At 35.4% G+C, this 25,571-nt stretch overlaps 1 protein-coding gene across 11 annotated transcripts; it reads left to right on the top strand.

The window, feature by feature from the left end:
- The first annotated feature begins 199 nt into the window (after nt 1-199).
- Nucleotides 200-24,418, top strand: LOC132187299 (uncharacterized). 11 transcript variants are annotated; one of them, XM_088512930.1, is made up of 11 exons: nt 200-499; nt 2,985-3,017; nt 3,212-3,338; nt 4,102-4,170; nt 8,998-9,241; nt 9,474-10,851; nt 11,032-11,208; nt 21,701-21,815; nt 23,241-23,492; nt 23,598-23,637; nt 24,231-24,418. In XM_088512930.1, exons 3-6 carry the CDS (start codon nt 3,332-3,334, stop codon nt 9,475-9,477), a joined length of 324 nt encoding a protein of 107 aa, XP_088369056.1. In that variant the 5' UTR covers nt 200-499; nt 2,985-3,017; nt 3,212-3,331; the 3' UTR covers nt 9,478-10,851; nt 11,032-11,208; nt 21,701-21,815; nt 23,241-23,492; nt 23,598-23,637; nt 24,231-24,418. The 11 variants fall into 11 exon arrangements, 7 of the variants coding, with proteins under 7 accessions (XP_088369056.1, XP_088369054.1, XP_088369052.1 ...); XR_015911363.1 differs by having other exon boundaries at nt 203-499; nt 11,041-11,208; XM_088512926.1 differs by lacking the exon at nt 9,474-10,851 and adding an exon at nt 23,092-23,127 and having other exon boundaries at nt 203-499.
- The last annotated feature ends 1,153 nt before the right edge of the window (nt 24,419-25,571 follow it).

The raw sequence follows: 25,571 nt of genomic DNA, 5'->3' as shown, positions 1-25,571 counted from the left end.
TCAAGAAAGGTTATTTTCGTCTTTTGGTTGTCTTAATTACTATTTGCACTTTATCTTTCTTCATAATAGTTATATAAGACAAAGGTTAGTTTTGTCTTTCAGTATACACAACTACTATTTCTGCACCGCACGCATGCGTACCCAAACCCCCCACCACCCCCCCCCCCCCCACTTTCTTTCCTTTCTTTTTCTTCTTCTTCTTCTCTCTTTCCTTCTCCACTACCGACACTCACAGTCTCACCTCTTCTTTTTTCTCTTTCCTTTTCACTCAAAGATGAAGAGAGATGAAGAGAGAGAGGTTGAAGGCTGGCTGGATTTTCGGCCAGAAATCTCGTGCTTCGGTCGCTGAAGAGAGAGCGAGACAAAGATGAAAGGGCAAAAAAATCAGTTCTTAGCCATCGGTGAGAAGGAGCAGCTGTTCTTCTCAAAATCTCGCAGTGCCTCTTCAACAGGCAATCGCTATGTCACTCTTTGAGCGATCATTAGGTCTCTGATTATGGTATGTTAATTGTCTATTCATCTTCATCTTTGTCTTAATATACACTATACATACTCGTACCAGGTTTTGTTTCAAAGAAAGTTATGATCTATTTCTTATAAATGATGTTTATATATATATATATATATATATATATATATATATATAAAAGGTTATGGTCTATTAACCATCTGGATTCCAAATTTTGCAAGCTCGCTCTTTTATTTTTTGCAAATCCATTTTTGAGTTTGGTCATTTCCTTTTCCGCATAGATAGATGGATCCTCGTTTTCTACATATCTTTGTCAAGCCGAGTAGCTCTGAACCCGACTGGGTCATAGATTTATTTGAAATTAATTAACCTTTTTACTGGATGTTAGTTTTCTTGATTTTGGGCTTCTGATGACTGGACCTCCATGAGGTTGAATATTACAAACTTCTTTGTTGAACTTGCCTTAATCTTTGTAAATGAGTTCTAAGTCGTTGGTTTGCGTTATTTGATGCTGAAGACTAGAAGATATCATGATTGAACCTTGTGGGGGTTGCCTTGTTGTTCTCTTGCTTGAGGGATTTTCTAAATAAATAGTGTAAATAGGGCAGGTTATGAGTGCTTAGGAGGGTCTTATAATTTTGGGGGTTTGTTCTTTTTGAATAGTGTGGAATTGGAAGGAATGTTAGAGCTCTATAAGACGGGTTTGTGAATGCAATTATTTGGAATTAATTTAGTGAAGGGGAGCACGCCTCTATAGGGAAGTTGGGGTTATCCTGCTTTTGTATAGGGCCTGCCATGTTGAGTTTGGTTGTTGTAAATGAAGTTTGGGCGCTTATGGTTTGGTTTAGTACATAGCTTTGTTGTTATGTTATTATTTTCACTAAGGTTTTTTCTTTCATGGCTCAATATTGGTTTATTATAAGAAGAGAATGCATCTTTTTTAGGATTTGATAGATTGTGAATGTTGTCATTGGCGGGGAGAGCTCTAATTTCATTGAATTTTCATCATATAATCTTGTTCCAGCGACTATTTATGCTGAAGATAATGTGAGTAGAAGAATTATCTAATAATACCATAGCCACTGCCCAAAGCCACCGTCTTTTAGGGATAATGGGTAGTAGAAATATTGTATGTTTCAAGTTGTGTATTGCTTGCGGGTGGCGAAATTGCTTGTGGTTGGGTTTTTTTTTTTTTTTTTTTGGGTGGTTGATTTTGTTTGTAAGTTTTGGGTAGTCTGTTTTTTTAGTAATTTTTGGGTGGTCTGTTTCTTTCCTTTTTCTTTGGGTGCTTCTAAATTTTTTGATCTTCAAAAAAAATTAAAACAAGCCATGAAATTAAATAGAATTAATTATATGAAAGAAAAAAAATTTCACAAAGAGAACAAGGTTTTTTTAGTTATCTACGTGGAGTTGTTCTAGCATAACTTGATGAACTGGATGTAATGCTTGTAAGCATTTTTCGTTGCATGTTCTGATAAGCGATGAAGAGGACGTTGACGCTGAGTGGAAAGGGCAAACTGGAAGTGCCTTGTAGATTGTGTGTGTGTGTGTTTTTTTTAATAAGATCCAATGCTTTCATCTTGATACTAGGGCTCTCCTTTCTTGATAGTGTTGGCTTGAGTTGATGAACTAAATTAACATCAATTTAAAATACATTTTTTACAAATTTCTTTTGTAAATTCATCTCATGCTATGGGTTTATTATTTTTGAAAAATTGAACCCATGGTCCATTTTCTTTTATTGGAGTATTTTAAATTGAATCCATGGTTTATCCCTTTTATTTATTTCATGGTCTCTTTTTTAGATTAGAAAGAAATATAAGGAAAATATAGGAAATTGATGTGTAAATTTAACTTTGTCACCACAATTTATTTTAGTTTCTTCGTTCGAACTAAATTAACATCAATTTAAAATACATTTTTTACAAATTTCTTTTGTAAATTCATCTCGTGCTATGGGTTTATTATTTTTGAAAAATTGAACCCATGGTCTATTTTCTTTTATTGGAGTATTTTAAATTGAATCCATGGTTTATTCCTTTTATTTATTTCATGGTCTCTTTTTTAGATTAGAAAGAAATATAAGGAAAATATAGGAAATTGATGTGTAAATTTAACTTTGTCACCGCAATTTATTTTAGTTTCTTCGTTCTGCCATGATGCCATCACTGGCAGTAAGTTTGGAATTATTTGCAATGCTCGTAAAAAGTTACACTTATATGAAATATATAAATCTTGAAGCAACTCTTTGGAGGAAATCTGCTATAAACGTCAAAGTTGGATGCATAAGCAATTTTCTCTTGGCTTCTGTTTCTTCTTCCCCATTATTGGGATAAATAGTTCCAAATATTGCATAAATATCATTTCACTAATGGCATACCATGCAAGAATATTTATGAAAAAGAAAAATGGGTGGAAGAATGATGTTGATTTTAAATGCAAATTTGCCTTCTGACAATAGTCTAGCATATGGTGTTATTCATATATTTGTGTTTCTCACATGTGGAAATTGCAGGTCATTGTTTGTGAGGACTTTTGATCCCCCACAGTGAGTTTTCTTCCTTCTGCTTCTTCTTTGCAAGCCCCAACACACTAATTCTTCCTTTCTCCGAATTAGAATACTCATAATTTGTTGATTATGTTTATGATTTAGAAGCAAGTTTCCCTTGTTAAGCTAAGAAAAAACTATAAATTTCAACTGATTGTGGTTTGCTACGTCATAATTTTGATTTGTGAACACAGAACGTGATGACTTGATTTGGTCATATCATGAAATGTTGGAGAGGCCAAACAAAGATGGTTTTTGTTTGCTGTAAATGATCCCGTGTTGATTTATTTTGTGAGGACATGGTTTAAACCTTCATGACAGGTATTTTTTTTTTTTTTTTTTGTCCCTATACTCACAAGTTTGTATAGAATATCTTACTTTTGGTGATATTACACTTCTAACGTGATTTTATTTCCCATCATATAATTTATACCTCGGCTATTGTTCGACATTGGAACAGTTATGAAGTTCATTCTATATTCAACTTATTCTCACATTTTCCAATATTGTAATATCTATATATAAGCTTTCAGCAATATATGATTTGGGATTTTTAGACACTTCATAACAAATTAAAAATATATTAATAGCAATGTGCACCGAGTAGTGGATGATGTTATTGTTTGTTGCTATGATGGATGATACTCTATCGCCTTATGTTTTCTTGTGGGAATATTAAGGTGTTAATTGTGCTGCGAAGAAAAATATCTTCCATTGCTAAATTATGTGAGCAATCTAAGAGTTTTTATGGCACAGTTTCTGTATGCCTTCCTCTTTATTTATATGCATGCTAACCTTGTCTAAAGTTTTTTCCCCCTTTTCTTTAAGATGGGGACCTGTATTAACATGGGGTTTTGATTTTGCAAAAGGGTTCTTGCACCTCCCTAAACGCCTATATGAGGGAAGAAAACACACGAGTAATTTCATTGGTTTTCTCTCAATTTGAAAAGTAGTAGTTTTTTTCTTTTCCTTTTTTAGTTCTCCACCTTATTGCCTGGTGAATCTTACAGAGATTTGTAATGAATTTTACCATATTCACGTGTGCTATTAAGTGCAATGATGGTATTTTTTCTTGTGAAAGCAGAAAATGAATTGGAGTTGGATTTCAAGAGCATATTGGGAAAAAGTTCCGGTCATCCAGCTCGGAAAAAGGGTATTGCTTGTCAATATGTTTGTTTGCTTATACTTCTGCTACTCTTCTATGTACAATCTTTCTAGCCATGAATCGAAATCATTAATTAATGGCTTTTTCGTAATCCATGGAGAAAGAAGCGGCCTTGAATTTGACTGTAGATGTTTTTTTGTTTTGTAAATCAGTAAAGCAGCATACTAATGTAGCTTAGTTACATACCATGTATGCACAAAGTTCCTCCTTATCCATTTTGTTGTGACTCAGCATTCTTTTGCAATCTTATAATTTCATGGGATGGTCATTGTTGTATGTTAGGTTTGCTTTGTAACAGAATTACAGGTATTACATAATTTTTCTATCAAAAAGAAAGATTTGATTGTTGATTAATAATTAGTTGTGACATATGGTCATGTTTCGCGTGTAACCAATGATATTTGGTGCTACTAGTGCCAAAACTATTTTGTTATAAAGTCATGGATACTCTGATGGATTTATGCTCTTTAAACACTTTTCTACTCTTTTTATATTTTATATTTTTATTTTTATTTTTTTAATATTTGTTTTTGTTTTGTTTGTTTCTTCTCTCTCGCATAGATGGGTGGCATCCCTTGGTGTAATTTGAATTCATTTGGTATATCATATTTACTTAATTTTATAGTTTTTTTTATTTTTTATTTTTTATTTTTTATTTTTTTAAATTTTAAATCCATATATACTTTTTAATAATCTAGATATTAAATATATTTTATAATATATGTATGATATTAAAATTATAATGTTAACAATTATAATGATACATAACACAGGGAACCAAGCACGTGCATTGCACGTGCCATCCCAACTAGTACTTAAAAAAACTCCATGCATCTGAAATTCTTTAATATTTCTTTTTATACTTAAAAAGCCTCTATGCATTTGAAATTCTTTGATATTAAAAGACCATTTTGCCGTTCAATGGTTTGCGGACTCTCGGTTGATTTGATGAGGAATCATGTGTAGTTTTGTGTATTTTGCTTGGGTGATGAAATGACGTTTGTGCCCTCAATTTCTTCTCCTTATACTTTAAGCTGATGGGGTTTGTTTGGTCACAACAAAACATTTTTTGTTTTGTTTGAGAGGTAAATGTCTATTTTGACCTTCCTGAATGAAAAGGATTTGAAAAGTTATTTGGACATTTTTGTCTTTTGGTTGCATTATCTCCTACATCTCATCCAAAACCATTTCACCTCCCCCCATTTTCCCTAACATCTGCCTGATGATTTTCTTGGTGTGTTTTGTTCTTATTCCTCACACGCACACCCATATGTAATTATAAACCACCTACTCCACTTTCCCACCATGTAATTTCTCTTTTCCTCAACTTTTCCCACCAGTCACCGACTCACCATCATTCACCACCCTTTACTTTCTCTTTATAATTTCTTTTCTTTTACTCCACTACTCCACTTTTACCCTTTCACACCGGCACCTCATTGTATTTTCTTTGATAAATACTACACATTTTAAATTTGCTTTTCAAAATTTGGTTCCCAAATGATGTGTCACCATCTCATGAATTGGTGACACACTTTTCAAAATAATAAATCTCATGAGATGGCTATGGGTGCCCTTCCGTAGGAGACAAAGTAAGGATTTTTTCTCTTTTAATTGTTCTGATCATTTGGGATTTTAATTTAGGGTAATTTTCATTGTAGTTTCAATTTTAATTTAGCAAAATCCTTGATTCATAAAAAATTTGTCGAAAACCCACCAGAAAAATCAAGCACAGAAATAAACATTATTATTATTATTATTTTAGAATCCTTACCTCTTTGATACACCTGTTTGAAACAAAACCCACCTAAAAAATTGTCAAAAACCCATACCCATACACAACCCACCAGAAAAATCATCAAGCACATAAATAAACATTACAAAAAAAAATCAATTTTTTTTTATGAATCCTTACCTAGGTGTATCAAAGAATCAAGAGAGGAAGTTATTGTCATGGTATGGGTATGTATATTTTTTTGATAATTTTTTTGTATGGGTTCTTGATAATTTTTTTGGTGAGTATTTTTTGGTTAGTTTGCTTTTGTGTGCTTCAGTTTTGGAACATGTGCTTAGCAGAGATTTGGTGCGGTTCTTGAGTTGATTCATAAAAAAAAAAAAAAAAACTTGATTTTTTTATTGTTGTGTTTATTTTTGTAAGGATTCATAAGGGTAGTGTTTATTTATGTGCTTGATGATTTTTTTGGTGGGTTTGTATGGGTTTTTGACATTTTTTTTTGAGGTTTTGTTTGAAGGGTTCTTGATAACATTTTTGGTGGTTTTTTTTTTTTTTTTTTTTTTGTTAGTTTGCTTTTGTGTACTTCAGTTTTAGAACATGTGTTTAACAGAGATTTGGTGCGGTTCTTGGATTGATTCATAAAAATAAAAAAAATTAATTTCTGTTTTTTTTAGTGTTTATTTATGTGCTTGATATTTTTTTGTGGGCTTGTATGGGTTTCTGACAAATTTTTTTTTTTTGGTTTTGTGGTGTATCAAAGATATCTAGGGATCCAGAGAGTGGAGTTACTGCACTTTGCTTTTGTATGCTTCAGATGTGCTTGCAGAGATTTGATGCTGCAATTTTTATTTTGTTGTTGTTTACTTTAATTTTCTTTTTCTTTTTCTTTGTTTTGTTTATGTTTTTATAATTTCTATAAATATTTAATTGAGTGTTTTATTTCTTGTCAGTGTGGTTTTATTTTCTTTTATATGCTTTGATGTATATAATATCCATTCACTTCTGTAATGATATGCTATTGAATTATTAAGAATTTGAATGTATTTGTATAAGGATTTAGGTATTAATTTTATGTTGTAAATACTTTTTGCATATGCTATTGACATACACTACATTCATTATTATCAAACTACATTCATTAGGATAAGGATCCCCTACAATTTCTTTAAAATTTTAGATTCTCAAATTACGTAATTTATGCCATTTTTAAGCATCAAAACGCTTGAAAAATGATACCTATTGAAAATGTGGCGTGTTAATTGAGATAACCATAAAGAATTTTCTTTTTAAAGGCTTTATTTTCACTTTTATAGAAACGTTTCTTATTCATAAAATCAAAAGACACTTTTGTGCCTAAAACTTTTTTACAACATAGAGAGCGAGGACTTAATGAAAATATACTTAATTTTCAATTGTAATATACTACATTTTTAATATGTGACATTTTTCAGGCGTTTTAATGCCTAAAAATAGCTAAAAGTGCATAATTTAAGAATCTAAAATTTTAAAGAAATTGTAGGGGATCCTAATCCCATTCATTATTATCGAATAAAGGAACCAAGCATGTGCCTCCTAACTAGTCTTTACCTAAAGCTATAAACAAGCACCGATTCCACAGGAATAGTGCCAATTTTGTTTGATGATTAAAAGACATTTTTGGTCCTTCTTTAATCTGAAGACTTAAAAAATTTAGGTGGGCTTTTTTGTCTTTTAAGTGTTTTAATTACTGTTGTACCCTTCCTGTTGTAAAAGAGTTAAAGATTTTTGTCTGGGGTTATTTTGTCTTTTAGGCCTTTAAATTGCAAAATACCTTACTACCCTTTTGTTTATTGAAGAGCATTTTTTTCAATGGGCTTTTCTGTCCTATTGCATGAGGTTACCAATTTGTCCTCGTTAGTCTTCAGATGTATTAAATATTTGATTGGGTTTTTGGATAATTCACCCCTCTTTTCTTATCTTCCACTCCGGACATTCTTCCTTCTTCTTTGACATTCTTACTTAACTTTGATAGCGCCATATTACAAGTTTGTCCTTGTTGCGTTTCACATGAATAAGATATTTTGCTGGTTTTTTAGGTATTTTAGCTCTCTTTTTGTTTTTTTTTTTTGTTTTCGTTTCCAACAACTTCTTCACTCTTTCTTCAACAGAATTTAGTAATGCTTGGCGCAATGGAAAAATCAGGGGGAAATCCGGAGTTGCCTCTGTGGCTGTAGTTAAACCAAATTACAGTTAGGTTTTTTTTATTATTTTGTTTTTTAATGAAAAGATACTCGGAAGACGCTCTCTCTCCTTCCCTCTAGGGGTGGACAGATTAACCGTTAACCGTTTAACCAACTGTCTACCGGCTTCGACCAAACCAATATTAACTGTAACCGTTTAACCGATATTCTTATCGGTTAAAAATTTTGTACCGAAATTCTTATTGGTCCGGTTCGGTTAACCATTTGTTATCGGTTAACTGTTTTAACCGATAAGAACCGGTATGGGGGAAGGCTATTAACAAAAACAGTCTAATTCAATGGGTAGGACACTAAAGCATAAGGCTCATAACCTTGTGGTTGTGGGTTCGAACCACTAGGGTGGCCATTTTTTATTAACAAAGCTAGTCTAACTGTCTAAATTTCATTCTTTCTTTTTTTTTTTTTTTTTTCTTCTCTGTCTTTTCTTTCCCACTTGGCCGACAGTCCGACACAGCTCACACACTCTCCCACTTAATCATTTCTTTTCTTTTCCCGATTCCCATGCCACATATTTCTTTTCTTTTCTTTTCTTTTTTTTTTTCTTTTTTTTTTCCTCCTCCCACGCAGCAAGCTCTTTCTTCCTCATTGTTTTTCTTTTTTTTTTTCCTCCTCCCACGCAGCAAGCTCTTTCTTCCTCATTGTTTTTCTTTCTTTTCCTCTCACCATTTCTTTTCCCAATTCCCACGCCACATATTTCTTTTCTTTTCTTTCTTTCTTTTTTTTCTCCTCCTCCCACGCAGCAGACTCTTTCTTCGTCATTGTTTTTCTTTCTTTTCCTTCTCACCATTGCGTTCCCTCCCTCCCTCCCTCTCCCTCACAGATGCTCTCTCTCTCTCTCAGACGGTGATGGTGAAACTCATCGGCGTCGGTTCACTGGGTTAGGAAACAAAAGTGATTTGGGTCCGACGGAGGTTTTGCTCAGAAGACGCTGGCGGTTTGGCTCTCTCTCTCCCTCACAGATGCTCTCTCTTCCCCTCTTTGAGGTCTCTCTCTCAGACGGTGACGGTGACGGTGAAACTCACCGGCGTCGGTTGACTGGGTTTGGAAACGAAGGTGGGTTTCGGTCCGACGGAGGTTTTGCTGGGTGAGCTTATCTTCTCTTTTAATTGTTGAAGTTATCATATTATTATGCTTTGTTTAAATGGACGAAAAATTGGTGGTTGAAGTGAGTTGGGTTGATTTTCTGTGGGTTTTGTTTTGATCTTTCCTTTGATTTTTTATAAGAACTGAATGGGTTTTCTTTGGGTTGTTTGCTAAATCGAAAATGGGTATGAAATTTTAGTTAGTTATGATTTGTTTTTTCCTTTGTATTTCAGTTGAGCACCGATTGGGCATGGGGAGAAACTTTCTGTCATGGCCGAATGGGCAAGTTTGGGGGCTGGGTTTCTTTTGCTCCACTAGTTTGATTTTGCTTCACTGAATTGGTTGGAAAATCTTGCTCCAAAGGAAACATTTTTGCTTCCCATTCAGTTCATAGAAAAAATCAAAGGAAAGATCAAAACAAACCCACAGAAAATCAACCCAACTCACTTCAACCACCAAGTTTTTTCCCCATGTGAATGCAAGAAAATGGGTTTTTCCTTTATATGAAGATTAGATTTTTCTTTATTTATGATTTAATTGCCTAAATGGGTTTGCTTTGGTTTTTGTTTTGATTTGGGTTTGGATTTGTTTGTTTATCTACAATTGGTGGTTGTTTTGTTTGATTTCGAAAATGGGTAAGAATTTTAGGGCTTTTAAGTTATGATTTTGAAATGAAATTTGATTTTTTGGTAAGTGTTCTCCCCTGCCTTCAGATTACTGAAGTGAGGTTTCCCATTAATTCTCCTTTGGATCAATTCTTTCTCCATTCCCTTTAGTTTCAAGCATTTGTGTCTATTATATTTAAATGTTGCTACACCACTGTGAGCAGGTGTTTGCAATTTGCTTAACGTGAAGTTTTACCCAAAAAAAAAAAAAAAAAAGCACACTTATTTTGCTTGAGGTAGAAGAGATGGAAGTATTGACACACCGTGGTTATTGGAGAGGCAACCCAAAGCAATAGCAAAGGAGAAGACAATTTTCTGTTACACTGTGTACGTAATTGTCTTTTACCTTGTTTGTATTTTTAGGTTATTCCTTCATTCTAACAGGAAAACTTTATATTCAAAGGAGTGATTCTTTTCCATGTTGAAACTTGTAACATGTAGATGTAGTTCTCATATAGAGATGTTAATTGGATATTTTGATGCAACACGATAGCGAGGGAGGGAGGGAAGGAGAGAGAGCATCTTCTGAGTATCTTTTCTTTAAAAACAAAATAATAAAAAAACCTAACTGTAGTTGGTTTAACTACGGCCACATAGGCAACTCTGGATTTCCCCCGGATTTTTCCATTGCGCCAAGCATTACTCCAGAAAAATACCTTACTTCTTTTTTTTTTTTCTTCACACTCTTCTTTGACAGAAAAAGATCAAAAAAAGGATTTGCTATCTTGATTTTCTCTCAAAATTCCTCTCAATTTTCTCATTCTCTAACACCAAACCGAATGACGATTTCTTCTACCAATCCCGTTTCTTATTAGCCGTTTCAGTCTCAAATAAGCTATTATAACCGCGAGTAGAGATGAACAGAGTGAGAGAAGACGAGTCTGAGAGATCGAGTTTTCAGGTTTGGGTTGTTGATGGCTATGGGTGCCCTTTCGTAGGAGACGAAGTAAGGATTTTTCTCTTTTAATTGTTCTGATCATTTGGGATTTTAATGTAGGGTTATTTTAATTGTAGTTTAAATTTTTGCTTCGAATTGGTTCTTATAGCTGAGATTTTCCACACTTTTTATTTTATTTTATTTTTTTTTATTTTTATATTTTAAATCCTTACTTTGTCTCCTAATAAGATGTTTTAGTGCTCTGAAGACGCCACGCCGGCGGGGTTGTCTCCCTCCAGAAACGAAGGTGGTGGTCTCTGCCGGGGGTTGTCTTGCTCAGAAAACGTCGGCGGTTTGACTCCAGCTCTAGCTCTCTCAACAGATTCGGCAGTTGGGCTCCGACAACGGCGGTTTGGGTTCGGTTAGGTGAGATCAACTTCAAATAATTTTCTAATTTTTGTGATATTTTTTATGAATTATTGTTCAATTTGCTTTAATTTGACATCTATTTGTGCTTTAAAATTTTGATGATTCTCTCACAAATCTGGTGCTCTCTCTCAGACCACTCTCTGTCTTAGGTCTGAATTGCTTTTTAATTTTTTGTTTGCATCTTGTTAGAGTTTTTTTTTTTTTTGTGTGTGCTTGCATAATGCATGTCTCTTTGTGATTCACTCTGTTGCTTATCTGTAAAGCCCAATAGTTCATTAAAGAAACACTTTATAATACCAGCTCCAAAGAAGATTACTCTTTTGTTGATTTATTTGTTACTTGATTTTCATGAGATCCACGTGTCCTTGATCAGTTACGTGGTTGTGCTATGACTGTTAAGGTGTTTATCAAATAAATGTGTCCTTTGGCTACTGCCAGTAATGTTTCTGTTTTAATTGTAATAAATAAGGATTGTAACTGGTCCGTTACTAATGGGTCAATTAGTGTAACTCTTATTTAATTGCCTTTGTGAATGAGAAGAGCTTCTGAATTTGCAACCCAAAAGCAAAGTGTGGAGGACGAGACCCCCTCGAAGTGGTCTACCTGTTCAATTTCATTTCCTTTCACAAACCACCCGATCCTCGGATGGCAGAAGGTACAAAGATGAACCAGCTCTTTGAGGCCTTAAGTCAACTTAAGGCTAACCAAGCTACATATCAAGAAGTTCACCAGAAAATGCTTACAGAAATTACTCAACAACTCGGCACCCTAGCCTCTAGCTGTGAATCCTTGTCTAGAAGGGAAAAAGATGGAGAAGGGTCTTCTAATCAGCAAGGGCGAATCACAATTTTGAAGAAGGTATTCCAAGGCGTTCCCTTAAGCTGGATATTCCCAAGTTCAATGGGGACAACCCCACGGGTTGGATCGGTCAAGCGCAACAGTTCTTTGAGTTTCACTAAATTCCAGCCCAACAAAGGATTACTATTTCATCATTTTACATGGAGAGAAGAGCCTTACTGTGGTATCAATGGATGGTGGAGTTTGGAGCGTTGACATCTTGGGAAGAGTTCACCCGAACTCTGACCGTGAGGTTTGGCCCGTCCTTGTTTGAGGATCCAGTAGCAGCCTTTACAAAGATGAGACACACAGGGTCGGTTGAGGAGTACCAGTTCCAATTTGAAGTCCTGTCCAACAAAATACAAGGGATAAATGAGGAGTTTAAGGTTAGTAGTTTTATTAGTGGACTGAAGGAGGAGATAAGGATTACAGTGACCATATTCAGGCCATGTACCCTCATAGCAGCAGGTTGCAGGAGGAAAGGGAAGCCTTCAAGTAGAAGGGGTCCTAAATTAGAAGGTACAAAACTGTATCACATGTTTCCAATTTTCCCCCAGCAATCAAGCCTTGCCTTCCATCCCAAATTCCCCCAACTTTCCTAGAAAAACTACATTACCCATCCAAAGAATCAACAAACAGTAGATGAGGGAGAGAAAAGAGAAAGGTTTGTGCTATTTTTGTGATGATAAATGGTCCCAGGACACAAATGTAGAAAGCCAAAAATATACCTATTAGGAGTAGAGTTTGAAAGAGAAGTGGCAACTGAGCCCTCTATTCCAAAAATCTCTCCGCTGGAAAATGAAATTGATGAGCTATGCAGTAAGATGGATGAGCAATTGGAAATTTCCTTGAATGCTATCACTGGGACTCCCACCTCTAAGACTATGAGAGTGTAAGGAAAGATCCACAACTAGCCGGTGGTGATCCTCATAGACACGGGTAGTACCCATTGCTTCATAGACCCGAAGGTGGCAAGGAGAGCAAAGTTGGCTGTACAGGAGAGTTGCAAGCTGTTAGTGATGGTTGCTCATGGAGAGAAGCTACCTTGCTCAGGATTTTGTGGGGCAGCCCAACTAACCATGCAAGGTAACACTTTCCAAATTTCCTTTTACCTACTTACCTTAGGTGGGTGTGATGTTGTGCTGGGAGTCAATTGGCTAAGATCCTTAGGTCCAATTCTATGGGATTTTTCCAAATTGACTATAACCTTCCGGTTGAAAGAAAGGAAGATAGTGTTAGATAGTGTTGCAAGGGCTATGCCCTTCGGGTCATATTTTGGAGGATGGAAGGAGATTTGGTAGGCTAAGCAGAATTGAGAGGAAGGGATTCTTGTTGCAGTTAGTGGCAGCCCAAATAGAATCCAACCCTCAACCAACCTCTCCACAAATTCAGACACTCCTAGATGAATTTTCTGAAATTTTTTCAGAACCTTCTGGTCTACCTCCTCCTAGAACCCATGACCACAAAATTACTCTATTGGAAGGTGCCCCACCTATATGTGTAAGGCCATACCGCTACCCATTGTACCAGAAGACAGAAATTGAAACGTTAGTGAAGAATATGCTACAATCAGGGGTAATTAGACTTAGCTAAAGTCCATTTTCATCCCCTGTCCTACTGATAAGAAAAGCTGATGGTAGTTGGAGGTTATGTGTTGATTTCCAACATTATCACGCCAAAACTATAGACATCAGATTTATCCGAGAAAGTACCTTGTGTTACATATTCAAGTGACATGTAACCACTGCAACCAAGATTTTAGCTTTTGAGTATATAATGTAAGGAAGATAAAGTAGGGACATAACAATTTGGCAGGGCTTCTTGCTATAGAGAAATTGTCTTGCTTGTCTACTTACTATGTTCCAACAACACTTCTTGTGGTTATTGGATCATTGTCCTCCCCACAAATTCTTGCTATGCTAAAGTTGGATGTTTTTGGATTCATAAAGATATCAAACAAGATGTTACTTGCTTTCAAATCTCTATGAATTATTCTCATTCTAGAGTGTATATGCAAGTACACTATCCCTTAAACAATGCCATGAATGATAGTGTGTACCTCTTAGTCTAATCCAAAAGGCCCCTTTTTGTTGGATATATAAAAAATTTGTGTAAACAATTAGCACATCCTTAAGTTACAAGTAAATATTTAAAGTAATGTGAACAAATGAAAGAGATGAAGTATGACGAACCAAAGAGGTAATAGTCATAGCTTTTGTTAGGCATGTATTCATAAACTACCATTTTTTCATCTCAGCCAACACAAAAGCCAAAAAATGTGACGAGGTTCACGGGTTGGAGTTTGCCAATGATATGAACCTCATTCTTAAACACTTCTTGTCTTTGCCTAGATACTCTAGACAGCTATCTCTTGCCCCCTCCCGGTAATGTTCCCTAAATTAGTGATACAAGAGAGAGCATTGAAACTTGTTAACAAAAGCACAACGGAAGTTGTAGTAAACCAAACCTTACCTTATTACAAGGCCAAAAGCACCTTCTCCAAGTTTATTTGTTGTGGCGCAGTTTCCAGTGGCCCTCCCAAATGGACGCACATGTAAATCGTTCCACTTGAAATTGTATCCTATCAAACAAATTTTCTTCTTCGTCATTTTGATCCTTCCCTGTTGCACAAAATATTCATAGTTGAACCCAATGCTTATATGGGTCTATAAATGATTTGATCTTATATTTAGTAGCTAAAATCTTACCTTGAAGCTTTTTCCAACACCAAAACCATTCCAACATGAAAACTAAAGCAAACACGGCTACTTTTGATATGACCTATATCCACCATGGTTGTTTTCTACTAGTGTCTCATAATCAAAAGTTTATGAAGTACATTTAGTTAAAAAGGTTCAAAAAGTTAGCTAAAAATGAAACAAACATTCAATCTACATACAACTAGCCATCCACAAGTCTATTGAGAATGTAAGGTTCACGTAAGCAAAAACTTAAAAGCAAATCTTCGAAGAAAAATTCAAAATACACATAAAATTAGTTTTGATGGACCGAAGATACCGAGCAAAAACCTTTGCAATATTCAGAATAAGCCACTAATTAATTAAATAACGGACTCTCTATATGTGTACATTGATCAGTACATTTCCTTTCAATAGGCATGCATAAAATTTTCCTATATAGAATTTCCAGGGGTTTATTTTCTATCTCTAATCCTCCTTAATCCCTTGCAATATTCATAATAAGCTTCCTAGTTTCAAATTGAACCAATCCAATCAAAATTAAGTTAAAATGACTTTAAAAAATTGCAAATGAGGCTTGCTTACCAGTTTCACGAACAAAATATTTTTCTTGATTGTCGTCTTTTTCTTCTACAAATTCACTTTTGTAGAAGCGACATCCAGTATCAATTTTGGACACCGTAAATGCATGAACAATTGCTCTTGCATTGATTCCAACAATCACTAATGATCAAGCTCGATTTGTAATCCAAACGATGTGCTTGTCTCTGAAAAGAACCCCTCTTTTGATTGAAGGGTTGCCATTGCTGCACTTGGTTGCATTTTGTTCCACACAACCAGTGTACGAGGAATTAAAAAAACACGTGTTACTATCCCACGAAAGAAGATTTGCTTGGTCATTAAGTAGCCCATCAAACTCCAAGACCCACATCGAATCATAATCATGCCCATCTAGAACATAGTACATAAAGTAACTCGCGTTTTCAGTGGTGACTAAAATGAAATTATAATCGACACCAAACTTGATCGAAAAATTTGGAAAGTGAGAATCATCACCGATCCCACTAACCCAATATGTATGTCCTCGGTGACTCGTAATCAATTGTCCCGTTCCACTAGCTGTAGGGCTCTATTTGAGAGAAAAGCCACATCCGTAGGCTGGGATTCGACCACTTACCCATGAATTGAGCATCGATTTTCACTTTGTTTTGAAATCCATTCCTAGTTTCATACCATGTAATAGTGTGTCAGTAGGATAATTGAAGCTTTGCCACAAAACCTTCATGATAGATCCATTGGGATTCACTTGTTTCACTATGAAATTGCCAGAATTTTCAGTAGTAGTCACGGAGTTTAGAGCTTAGCTACTAGCATTTAACAGGATGGGGCTCCCTGAATCGTGCAGAATCTTCAACACCGTTTACACCTAGTGTCAGATTTTCACTGACAATAGGTGTGCCTCGGTTAGCAAGCCAAATGTTGTAATCATCGGGTCCGTAAATTATTCCTAAATATGAAACACCATTCGGACCTTGTGATAAGCTTAATTGGAATTTGCCATTAGTTGAAACAAACACCCCCTTGAGTGAAGAATCGCATTGCCCGGTTTGATGGTGTCTGTTACCTGAGCATATGGAAGTTGGCAGCAACACCAACATGAGAAGAATGAGAGAAATATTGTTGTGAGGCTAGCCATTGTTGCTGGTTGTTTTTTTGGTATTGATTACAAATATGCTTGCAGAATCTTGTGAGCTTTTGAGTCAAATCCGTGGTCTTGCAATCATGTGAACATTTATCAAATGTTCACGTGAGCGCAAGACCACGGATTTTACTCAAAAGCTTACGAGATTTTGCAAGCATATTTGACTCAAAAGGCTATATAATCTACTTTTGACTCACTTTAACAAAAAAGAAAAAAAGAAAAAAAAAAAGAGTCACAATTCAATGTTGTGTTTCAAAGATGCTTTAAAGCCTTTAATGAAATGCCTGGCTTTGTAACCTGAGTAGGGCCATTAATGTGATGGGACTCTAGCCCAGCCCAATTAGTCGGGTTCTGGAGGCTTCTCTCTGGCCTGCCTGTTCCAAGCAAAGAGTTGATCCATGCTACTTAAATAAAGCCTTTAATGAAATGACGCTTGAATGAAACGCTCCGTTTCAATTGTCTTCTTGAGTTTTGTCTTAACCTAATCTCTGCAACTTGTGCTCTAATCCTCTGAATTTGAAACTAGAAGACTAAAACAATGAATTGGGAATGGGAAGCAAAGTGAGTATCTTCTAAGACTTTCATTTATACTTTAGGAAATCTTTGAAACTGGTTTCAATTTCAAAGACTTCCTAAAATATACATTCCCTTGGCATAGATAGCTTTACAAGCCTATGGTGAAAGTCTAATCAAATACAAATGCTTCCTATCTTTAATCAAGCAGCAGTAAAACTCAATGCTCCAAGCCAATACAAGTATGCAATTTATACTGTTGCGAGAAGCGATTTCTCTCTCTCTCACACTGGTCCATTGGGTTTGGGGGCATGCTTCTCAATCGCTTCTCGCAACCGTATAAATTGCATACTTGTGACTCTCTCTCTCTCACACACTGGGCCACTAGGTCTTGGGGCAAGCTCCTCAATCGCTTCTTGCAACAATATAAATTGTGTACTTGTATTTGCTTGGAGCATTTGAGTTTTACTGCTGCTTGATTAGAGATAGGAAGCATTTTTATTTTATTAGACTTTCACCATGGACTTGTAAAGCTGTCTACGCTAAGAGAATTTATATTTTTGGAAGGCTTTGAAATGGATACTAGTTTCAAAGATTTCCTAACATAGAGATGAAAGTCTTAGAAGATACTCACTTTGCTTCCCATTCCCGATTCATTGTTATCGTTTTCTAGTTTCAAATTCAGAATATTTGAGCACAAGTTGCAGAGATTAGGTTAAGACAAAACTCAAGAAGAAGACAATTGAAACGGAACGTTTCATTCAAACATCATTTCATTAAAGGCTTTATTTTTTAAGTAGTATGGATCAACTCTTTGCTTGGAACAGGCAAGCCAGAGAGAAGCCTCCAGAACCCGACCAATTGGGCTAGGCTAGAGTCCCATCACATTAATGCCCTTACTCAGGTTACAAAGCCCGGCATTTCATTAAAGGCCTTAAAGCATCTTCGAAACGCAACGTTGTGAATTTTTTTTTTTTTTAAAGTGAGTCAAAAGTAGATTATATAGCCTTTTGAGCCGAATATGCTTGTAGAATCTCGTGAGATTTTGAGTCAAATCCGTAGTCTTGGGCTTACGTGAACATTTGATAAATGTTCACATGATTGCAAGACCACGGATTTGACTCAAAAGTTCACGAGATTCTGCAAGCATATTTGTAATCAACACCAAAAAAACAACCAGCAACAATGGCTAGCCTCACAACAATATTTCTCTCATTCTTCTCATGTTGGTGTTGCTGCCAACTTTCATATGCTCAGGTAACAGACACCATCAAATTGGGCAATGCGATTCTTCACTCAAGGGGGTGCTTGTTTCTACTAATGGCAAATTCCAATTAAGCTTATCACAAGGTCCGAATGGTGTTTCATATTTAGGAATAATTTATAGGCCCGATGATTACAATGTTTTGCTTGCTAACCAATGCACACCTATTGTCATTGAAAACACTGACAATAGGTGCAAACAATGTTGAAGATTCTGCACGATGGAGGGAGCCCCATCCTGTTGAATGTTAATAGCTAAGCTCTAAACTCCATCGCTACTACTGAAAATTCTGGCAATTTCATAGTGAAACAGGTGAATCCCGATAGATCTATCATGAAGGTTCTATGTCAAAGCTTCGATTATCCTATTGACACACTACTACTAGGTATGAAACTAGGAATAGATTTCAAAACAAAGTGAAAATCGACGCTCAATTTATGGGTAAGTGGCTGAATCCCTGCCTACGGAGGTGACTTTTCTCTCAAATAGAGCCCTACAACTAGTGGAACTGGACAACTGATTATGAGTCACCGAGGACGTACATATTAGGTTAGTGGGATCGGGGATGATTCTCACTTTCCAAATTTTTCGATCGAGTTTGGTGTCAATTATAATTTCATTTTTGTCACCACTGAAAATGAGAGTCACTTTATGTACTCTGTTTCAGATGAGCATTATTATGTTTCGATGTGGGTCTTGGAGTTTGATGGGCTGCTTAATGATCAAGCAAATCTTCTTTCGTTGGATGATAACACGTGTTTTTTTAATTCCTCGTACACTGGTTGTGTGAAGTAAAATGCAACCAAGTGCAGCAATGGTAATCAACCCTTCAATCAAAAGAGGGGTTCTTTTCAGAGACAAGCATATCGTCTGGATTACAAATCGAGCTTGATCCTCAGTGATTGTTGGGATCAATGCAAGAGCGATTGTTCATGCATTTATGGTGTCCAATATTGATATTGGATGTCGTTTCTACAAAAGTGAATTTGTAGAAGAAAAAGCCGGCACTCAAGAAAAAAACATTTTGTTCGTGAAATTGGTAAGCAAGCCTTATTTGCAATTTTTTTAAGTCATTTTCACTTAATTTTGATTGGATTGGTTCAATTTGAAACTAGAAAGCTTATTTTGAATATTGCAAAGGATTAAGGAGGATTAGAGATAGAAACTAAACCCCTGAAAATTCTATATAAGAAAATTTTATGCATGCTTATTGAATGGAAGTGTTTTGATCAATGTAGACATAGAGAGTTCGTTATTTAATAATTAGTGGCTTATTCTGAATATTGCAAAGGTTTTTACTTGGTATCTTCCAGGTCATCAAAACTGACTTTATGTGTATTTTGAATTTTTCTTCTAAGATTTGCTTATTGTCAATAGGCTTTTGGATGGCTAGTTGTATGTAGTTGAATGTTTGTTTCATTTTTCGCAAACTTTTTTAACATTTTTTACTAAATATAATTCATAAACTTTTGATTATGAGACACTAGTTGAAAACAAACATGGTGGATATAGGTCATATCAGCAATAGCCGTGGTTGCTTTAGTTTTCATGTTGGGAAGCTTTTGATGTTGGAAAAAAGCTTCAAGGTAAGATTTTAGCTACTAAATATAATATCAAATCATTTATAGACCCATATAAGTATTGGGTTCAACTATGAATATTTTGTGCAACAAGGGAGGATCAAAATGACGAAAAAGAAAATTTGTTTGATAGGATACAATTTCAAGTGAAACAATTTGCATGTGCGTCCATTTTGGAGGCCACTGGAAACTGCGCCACAACAAATAAACTTGGAGAAGGTGCTTTTGGCCTTGTAATAAGGTAAGATTTGGTCTACTACAACTTCCATTGTGCTTTTGTTAACAAGTTTCAATGCTCTCTCTTGTATCACTAATTTAGGAAACATTACCCGGAGGGGGCTAAGAGATAGTTGTCTAGAGTATCTAGGCAAGGACAAGAGGAGTTTAAGAATGAGGTTCATATCATTGGCAAACTCCAGCACAGGAACCTCTCATTTTTTGGCTTTTGTGTTAGCGGAGATGAAAAAATGGTAGTTTATGGATATATGCCTAACGAAAGCTATGACTATTACCTCTTTGGTTCGTCATACTTCATCTCTTTCATTTGTTCGTAATACTTTAAATATTTACTTGTAACTTAAGGACGTACTAATTGTTTACACAAATGTTTTATAGATCTAACAAAAAGGGGCCTTTTGGATTGGACTAAGAGGTACACACTATCATTCATGGCATTGTTTAAGGGATAGTGTATTTGCATATACACTCTAGAATGAGAATAATTCCTAGAGATTTGAAAGCAAGAAACATCTTGCTTGATATCTTTATGAATCCAAAAATATCCAACTTTGGCATAACAAGAATTTGTGGGGGGACAATGATCCAATAACCACAAGAAGTGTTGTTGGAACATAGTAAGTAGACAAGCACGACAATTTCTATGTAGCAAGAAGCCTTGTCAAATTGTTATGTCCCTACTTTATCTTCCTTACATTATATACTAAAAAGCTTAAATCTTGGTTGCAGTAGTTACATGTCACCTGAATATGTAACACAAGGTACTTTCTCGGATAAATCTAATGTCTATAGTTTTGGAGTGATAATGTTAGAAATCATTAGCGGTCAAAAGTTAGTCACATTTATCTTGAACGCGATGTGTCTCTAGTAAAATATGTAAGTAGGCTTTATCTTTAGCGACCATAGTTTTTGCAACGACCCAAAAGTCGTTGTTATTGCTCACCTATCAGTTGTCGTCACTAATTTCATAAAAAAAGAAAATTGAAAACAGCAACGACTAGATGTTGTCGGTAACACTGGAATAATTCTTTTTCACGCGCGAAAAGCCGTGCCAAAAATTATTTCACCGTGATTGTGCTTTGCTTTAGCTCTCACAATCAAACGGCCAAGAGGATAGAAGGTTCTCGGATGGAAGAAGAGGGACGGTCCTTTTCTCATAGTGGAGCAAAATTCCCTTTCTCCGAGAGGATTTTAGGTAATTTATCTCTCTCTCTCTCTCTCTCTCTTGTTGATAGCAGCAAAAGAATGAGATATTATTTTCCTTTCTTTTGTTGTTGTGCTCTTGTTCCATCTCTCTTCTTCCAGAAAGATTTCTCTCTCTCATATTTTCTTCCTTTTACCTTTACGGCGGATTCTCTCAAAAAGAGCGAAAGAAAGAGCAGAGAATGAGCATACAATATTTTGTTATTTGATTTTCGTGTTATCACGCATGATAGGGAACTCTTTTCGTTTTATTTTAAAATTTTTTTTTTAAACGCTAAGATTGTTGCTTATGAATCCATTTTTCTCCGAGGAGTAGCTGTTGTTGCACTTTTGAGGCACTTTGGATGCCCTTGCTGGTAATTGTGGATTGCAGTAGTATTATTCTCATTTGTTATCAGAAAAGGCTGGACTTTGTTTTGATTTGTCATTTGTTTTGCTCATTCTTCTTTCACAGTTGGGAACTTGCTTCTGCTTTGAAAGAATGCAAACAGAGATTTGATGCAGCGGGTGTGAAATTAGTTGCTGTTGGTGTTGGCACTCCAAATAAAGCTCGGATTCTCGCTGATTGGGTAGGTCTGTTTATGAGTGAATTCGTATTGGTAAACCTAAACCTAAACCTTACTGGAAAATTTACTACCCTTGTTCCTCGTGCTTACTAGGCATTCCACTCAAATGCTCTTTTAAGCTTTTTTCTTTATGGAAAATTATTTGCTGGTCAAACATGCTGGACTACTTCCACTTGCAGTCTTTACAATAATAAACATGTGTTTGCGTGTTGAGCATCTGTGGTGTAACTATCCATCTTAATTCTGAACAATTTGCTGATGCTGCTTTTGTTTTAGCACAAATTTGCAGTGTAACACTGCTGCAATTTTAGTTTTAGGTGCATTATTGGATTCTGAGTAGATTATCTTTTATGATAGGACCCTTTTAACTAGGTTCAATTATTTAAGTACTGTTCGACAATGTATATTGGGAACACTTTGGTGATTTGTTCCTTTGAGTGCACTATTCCTTAGCTGTACCTGTCTTGTACCGAGGCCTTTGGTGGCCTTTCTTTTTATGTTTACACAGTGGGAGGGTAGTGAGTGAAGTCCCTCCTCAGCAGCAGAAAGAAACCTTTATGCAGTTGGGGTGGTGATTAGATAAAGGATTGGAGATGGAAAATTGGGGCTTTGATGATGTTGACTGGCTTTCTAATGCTTGGCAATGGGCAGTGGTTCTGATAGTCAGATTCCCTGCCAAATTCTGATAATTGATTGGGTGCGTTGGGTGCCCTGTCTGAGGTCTTAAACCATTAAATATTCTCAGTCATGGAGTGAGACTCTGAGTCTATGTTCACTAAAATTTTCTAAGTGATAGTTGGTAATGTACATAAATTATCTCCCTCTGTCCGTGCCTTATTCCCCTTGTGCCTGTGGTTGATGGAGAACAAGGACTGGTATAAACAATGTGAGTGAGAATGTTTGCGTAACTGAAAATTTTGCATTATCACCTGACTATAAGTGGTCATCTTAATTCTTCCTCCTTAGTTGATGATGGTTAACACCATCGACATACTTAAATCTTACGTCATCATATTAAAAATTGTTAATTAATTCGAGGTGATATTTATATATAATCTTAGCTAGGTAATGGAACCAATACCATGAGCTTGGCTAAAAGGGTGGAGGATAATTATGCTTTTCAATATTCAACAATTGGCCATGACAATTATTTCATGGCCAATTATTTTAATGTTCTGAAAATAGCCATGCTTAAAGGGTTTGTTTTAGTTTGACATCTGAAATATAATTACATATGCTCATATATTACTCTCCCTAACACTGCTAATTTGAAATCTAGCTGCTATTCGTGAGCAATCATCAACAAAGAACAGGAGTAAGTGAAAGTATCTCATTTTGTGCTACATTTTCCACTGAGTACATCTTGTAGGAATATTATTGCCATGTTTACCTCATTTTTGTCATTAAAATTGACTTCAACCAGTGCAGCAATCTCAAGTAAAACAAGAATAAGGTGGACTCAGGATCTTCATGAGAAGTTTGTTGAGTGTGTTAATCGCCTTGGGGGTGCTGAAAGCAAGCAATTTGATAAAGGATTTGTCAAAATATTCAAAAAGAAAGAAATCCATCGTTTTCTGACAATTTCTCTAATGATCGACTGTAGAGGCAACGCCAAAGACAATACTGAAGTTGATGGACTCAGATGGATAGACCATTTTTCACGTGAAAAGTCATCTCCAGGTATTAGAGCTTTCTTAACAAGTTTAGATGTTGCTTGTAACCTGGTTTTATTTTTCCTGCACAAATCTTAATTTATTTTCTTTGTCCCCTTTCTTAATGTTGTAGAAATACCGAATTGCAAAATACATGCCAGACTCAATAGAAGGTGATTGTTGTTTTAATCCTTGTATTTATCTGAGTGATTTATTGTGTTTGATTCCTATACTCTTACTGGTTGAACTCTTTTATATATTATTCAGAAAAGTGGAGTAATTATGATTTTGCTTTGCACTGTGTATAAGAGTGTCACTTTGCTCTGATTCATGAGTTCCCTTTTTTTTTTTTTTTTTTGGCATTAGTTCTCTATGGAATATGTAGGGTTTTAGCAAACCTAGCATATCAAGTATTCTCCCTATTCAGACCACTTCAGAGGTTATACAGATTTTTTTCAATAGGCTAGCCTTTTTGTTTCAGATCAGACAGGCAAGCATTTGGAGAGGCCTCGATCCTACAATGATTTTTATTTTTTTATTTTTCCTCTTTTGATTTGCAAAAATAGTTTGAAAATGAAGTATAACCACCGTCTCTTTTCTCTCTTTGATGGTTGGCGGCCAAACTCACCTTCATGTATTGAGATAAAAATGCTTACTTTTTGCATCCCAACTCTACAATAATTTGTAATTGTATTCATGCTACAATGATATATCTATGCCATGTGATTCGATTCGCTGACTGATTATTTGTTGGTTCTTTTGACAGTGAATTTACCACCGCTTGCACTCTTTTGACTTAGGTTACATTATAGTTGGTAATTTTTTGAATGTATTCACCTAGAGATGTAATCTGACGAGGAAGACTCAGTTTTTCAATTCGTTTTGAGAATGATTGTTATGTTTAAACAATTTGGCACTTGGGAGTGCATTTGAGTAATCTCTTGTTTTTTCTTATTTCTTTTAAGCAGTATCTCATAACATCGATATATGCATTGCTTAAAGACCTTGGGAAGACTAAAATTTAAAACATTATTCAGCCAAAAAGAAAATCATTTGATGTTGACGACAATTTAAAACGTTTATTTATTTATTATTTTTTAAAAAATTATTTATTATTGGCAATTACAATACTAAACATCATCGGTGACGCCATTGGCTTTTAAGAGGCATTTTCAGCAACAAATTTTGATAGTTATTTGCGACGACATTGCATGTTGTCACTGTTTAGTCTTTAACGACGGAGCATTTGCAACCATGTGAGAGACGACACTAAAGACCAATTTTCATATGGTGATATGTGATAGTCTTCCACTCTGAATAGGCGATAGTCTTCAACTGTAGCATGGATTATTGAGCCAGAATATACTTTAACTGTAGATTTGAGTAGTAGATATGTGGTAAACTTCACCTGTAGATTTGTGACAGTCTTCCATTATGCATAGGCGATAGTCTTCAACTATGTCACAGATTATTGAACGCCATAATATACTTTAACACCTACTACTTTCAATTACAAAACAAAATAGTATTAACGTGTCTTTTCAAAAACCTTTTTTTATCAGTTTTCTTAAACTATTCTATAGATATGTGATAGACTTCAACTGTAAATATGTGACAATCTTCCACTCTGAATAGGCGATAGTCTTCAATTGTAGCATAATTAAACTGCTAGAATAAAAGGAGCCCACTTCCCAGAAAAGAAGCTTAGTATCATGTCCTTTAGTTAATAAAGTATTATATTAAAAAAAAAAAAAATAGTTATATTGGATGGTATTTTGGAAAACATAGACATAAACACAATATCATCACATCACAGTTTCAATGGCAAAAGGAAGATATTTCAAACTAATTTAGGGATTTAAAATGAAGCAAATATGAACTCTCTCTCAAATTCCTCACAAAACATGAACTCTCTCTCAAATTGTTGAGGCATTTCGGAGGAGCATAAACTTGTTACCAATCTGAAACATAGACATAATAAGCATCCCAAGATGGAAACTAAAACAACTACTGCTGCTTCTGATATGACCCAAATCTACCATGGTGATTTCCTGCTAGTTTTTCCTAATCAAAAGTTTATGAAGGACATTTAGCAAAAAAAGGTTCA

This window comes from Corylus avellana, chromosome 2 (genome assembly GCF_965113065.1).
Source record: "Corylus avellana chromosome 2, dhCorAvel1.hap1.2, whole genome shotgun sequence".
Lineage (NCBI taxonomy): Eukaryota > Viridiplantae > Streptophyta > Magnoliopsida > Fagales > Betulaceae > Corylus > Corylus avellana.
This window is presented reverse-complemented; position numbering and strand designations above follow the sequence as displayed.

What these genes read in the sequence shown, in the direction of transcription:
- LOC132187299 (XM_088512928.1), top strand. An exon ending in TCATCCAGCTCGGAAAAAGG is followed by an intron (nt 4,171 to 8,997) that starts GTATTGCTTGTC and finishes TCTCTCTCTCAG; the next exon opens with ACGGTGATGGTGAAACTCAT. An exon ending in TCCGACGGAGGTTTTGCTGG is followed by an intron (nt 9,242 to 11,031) that starts GTGAGCTTATCT and finishes TCTCCTAATAAG; the next exon opens with ATGTTTTAGTGCTCTGAAGA.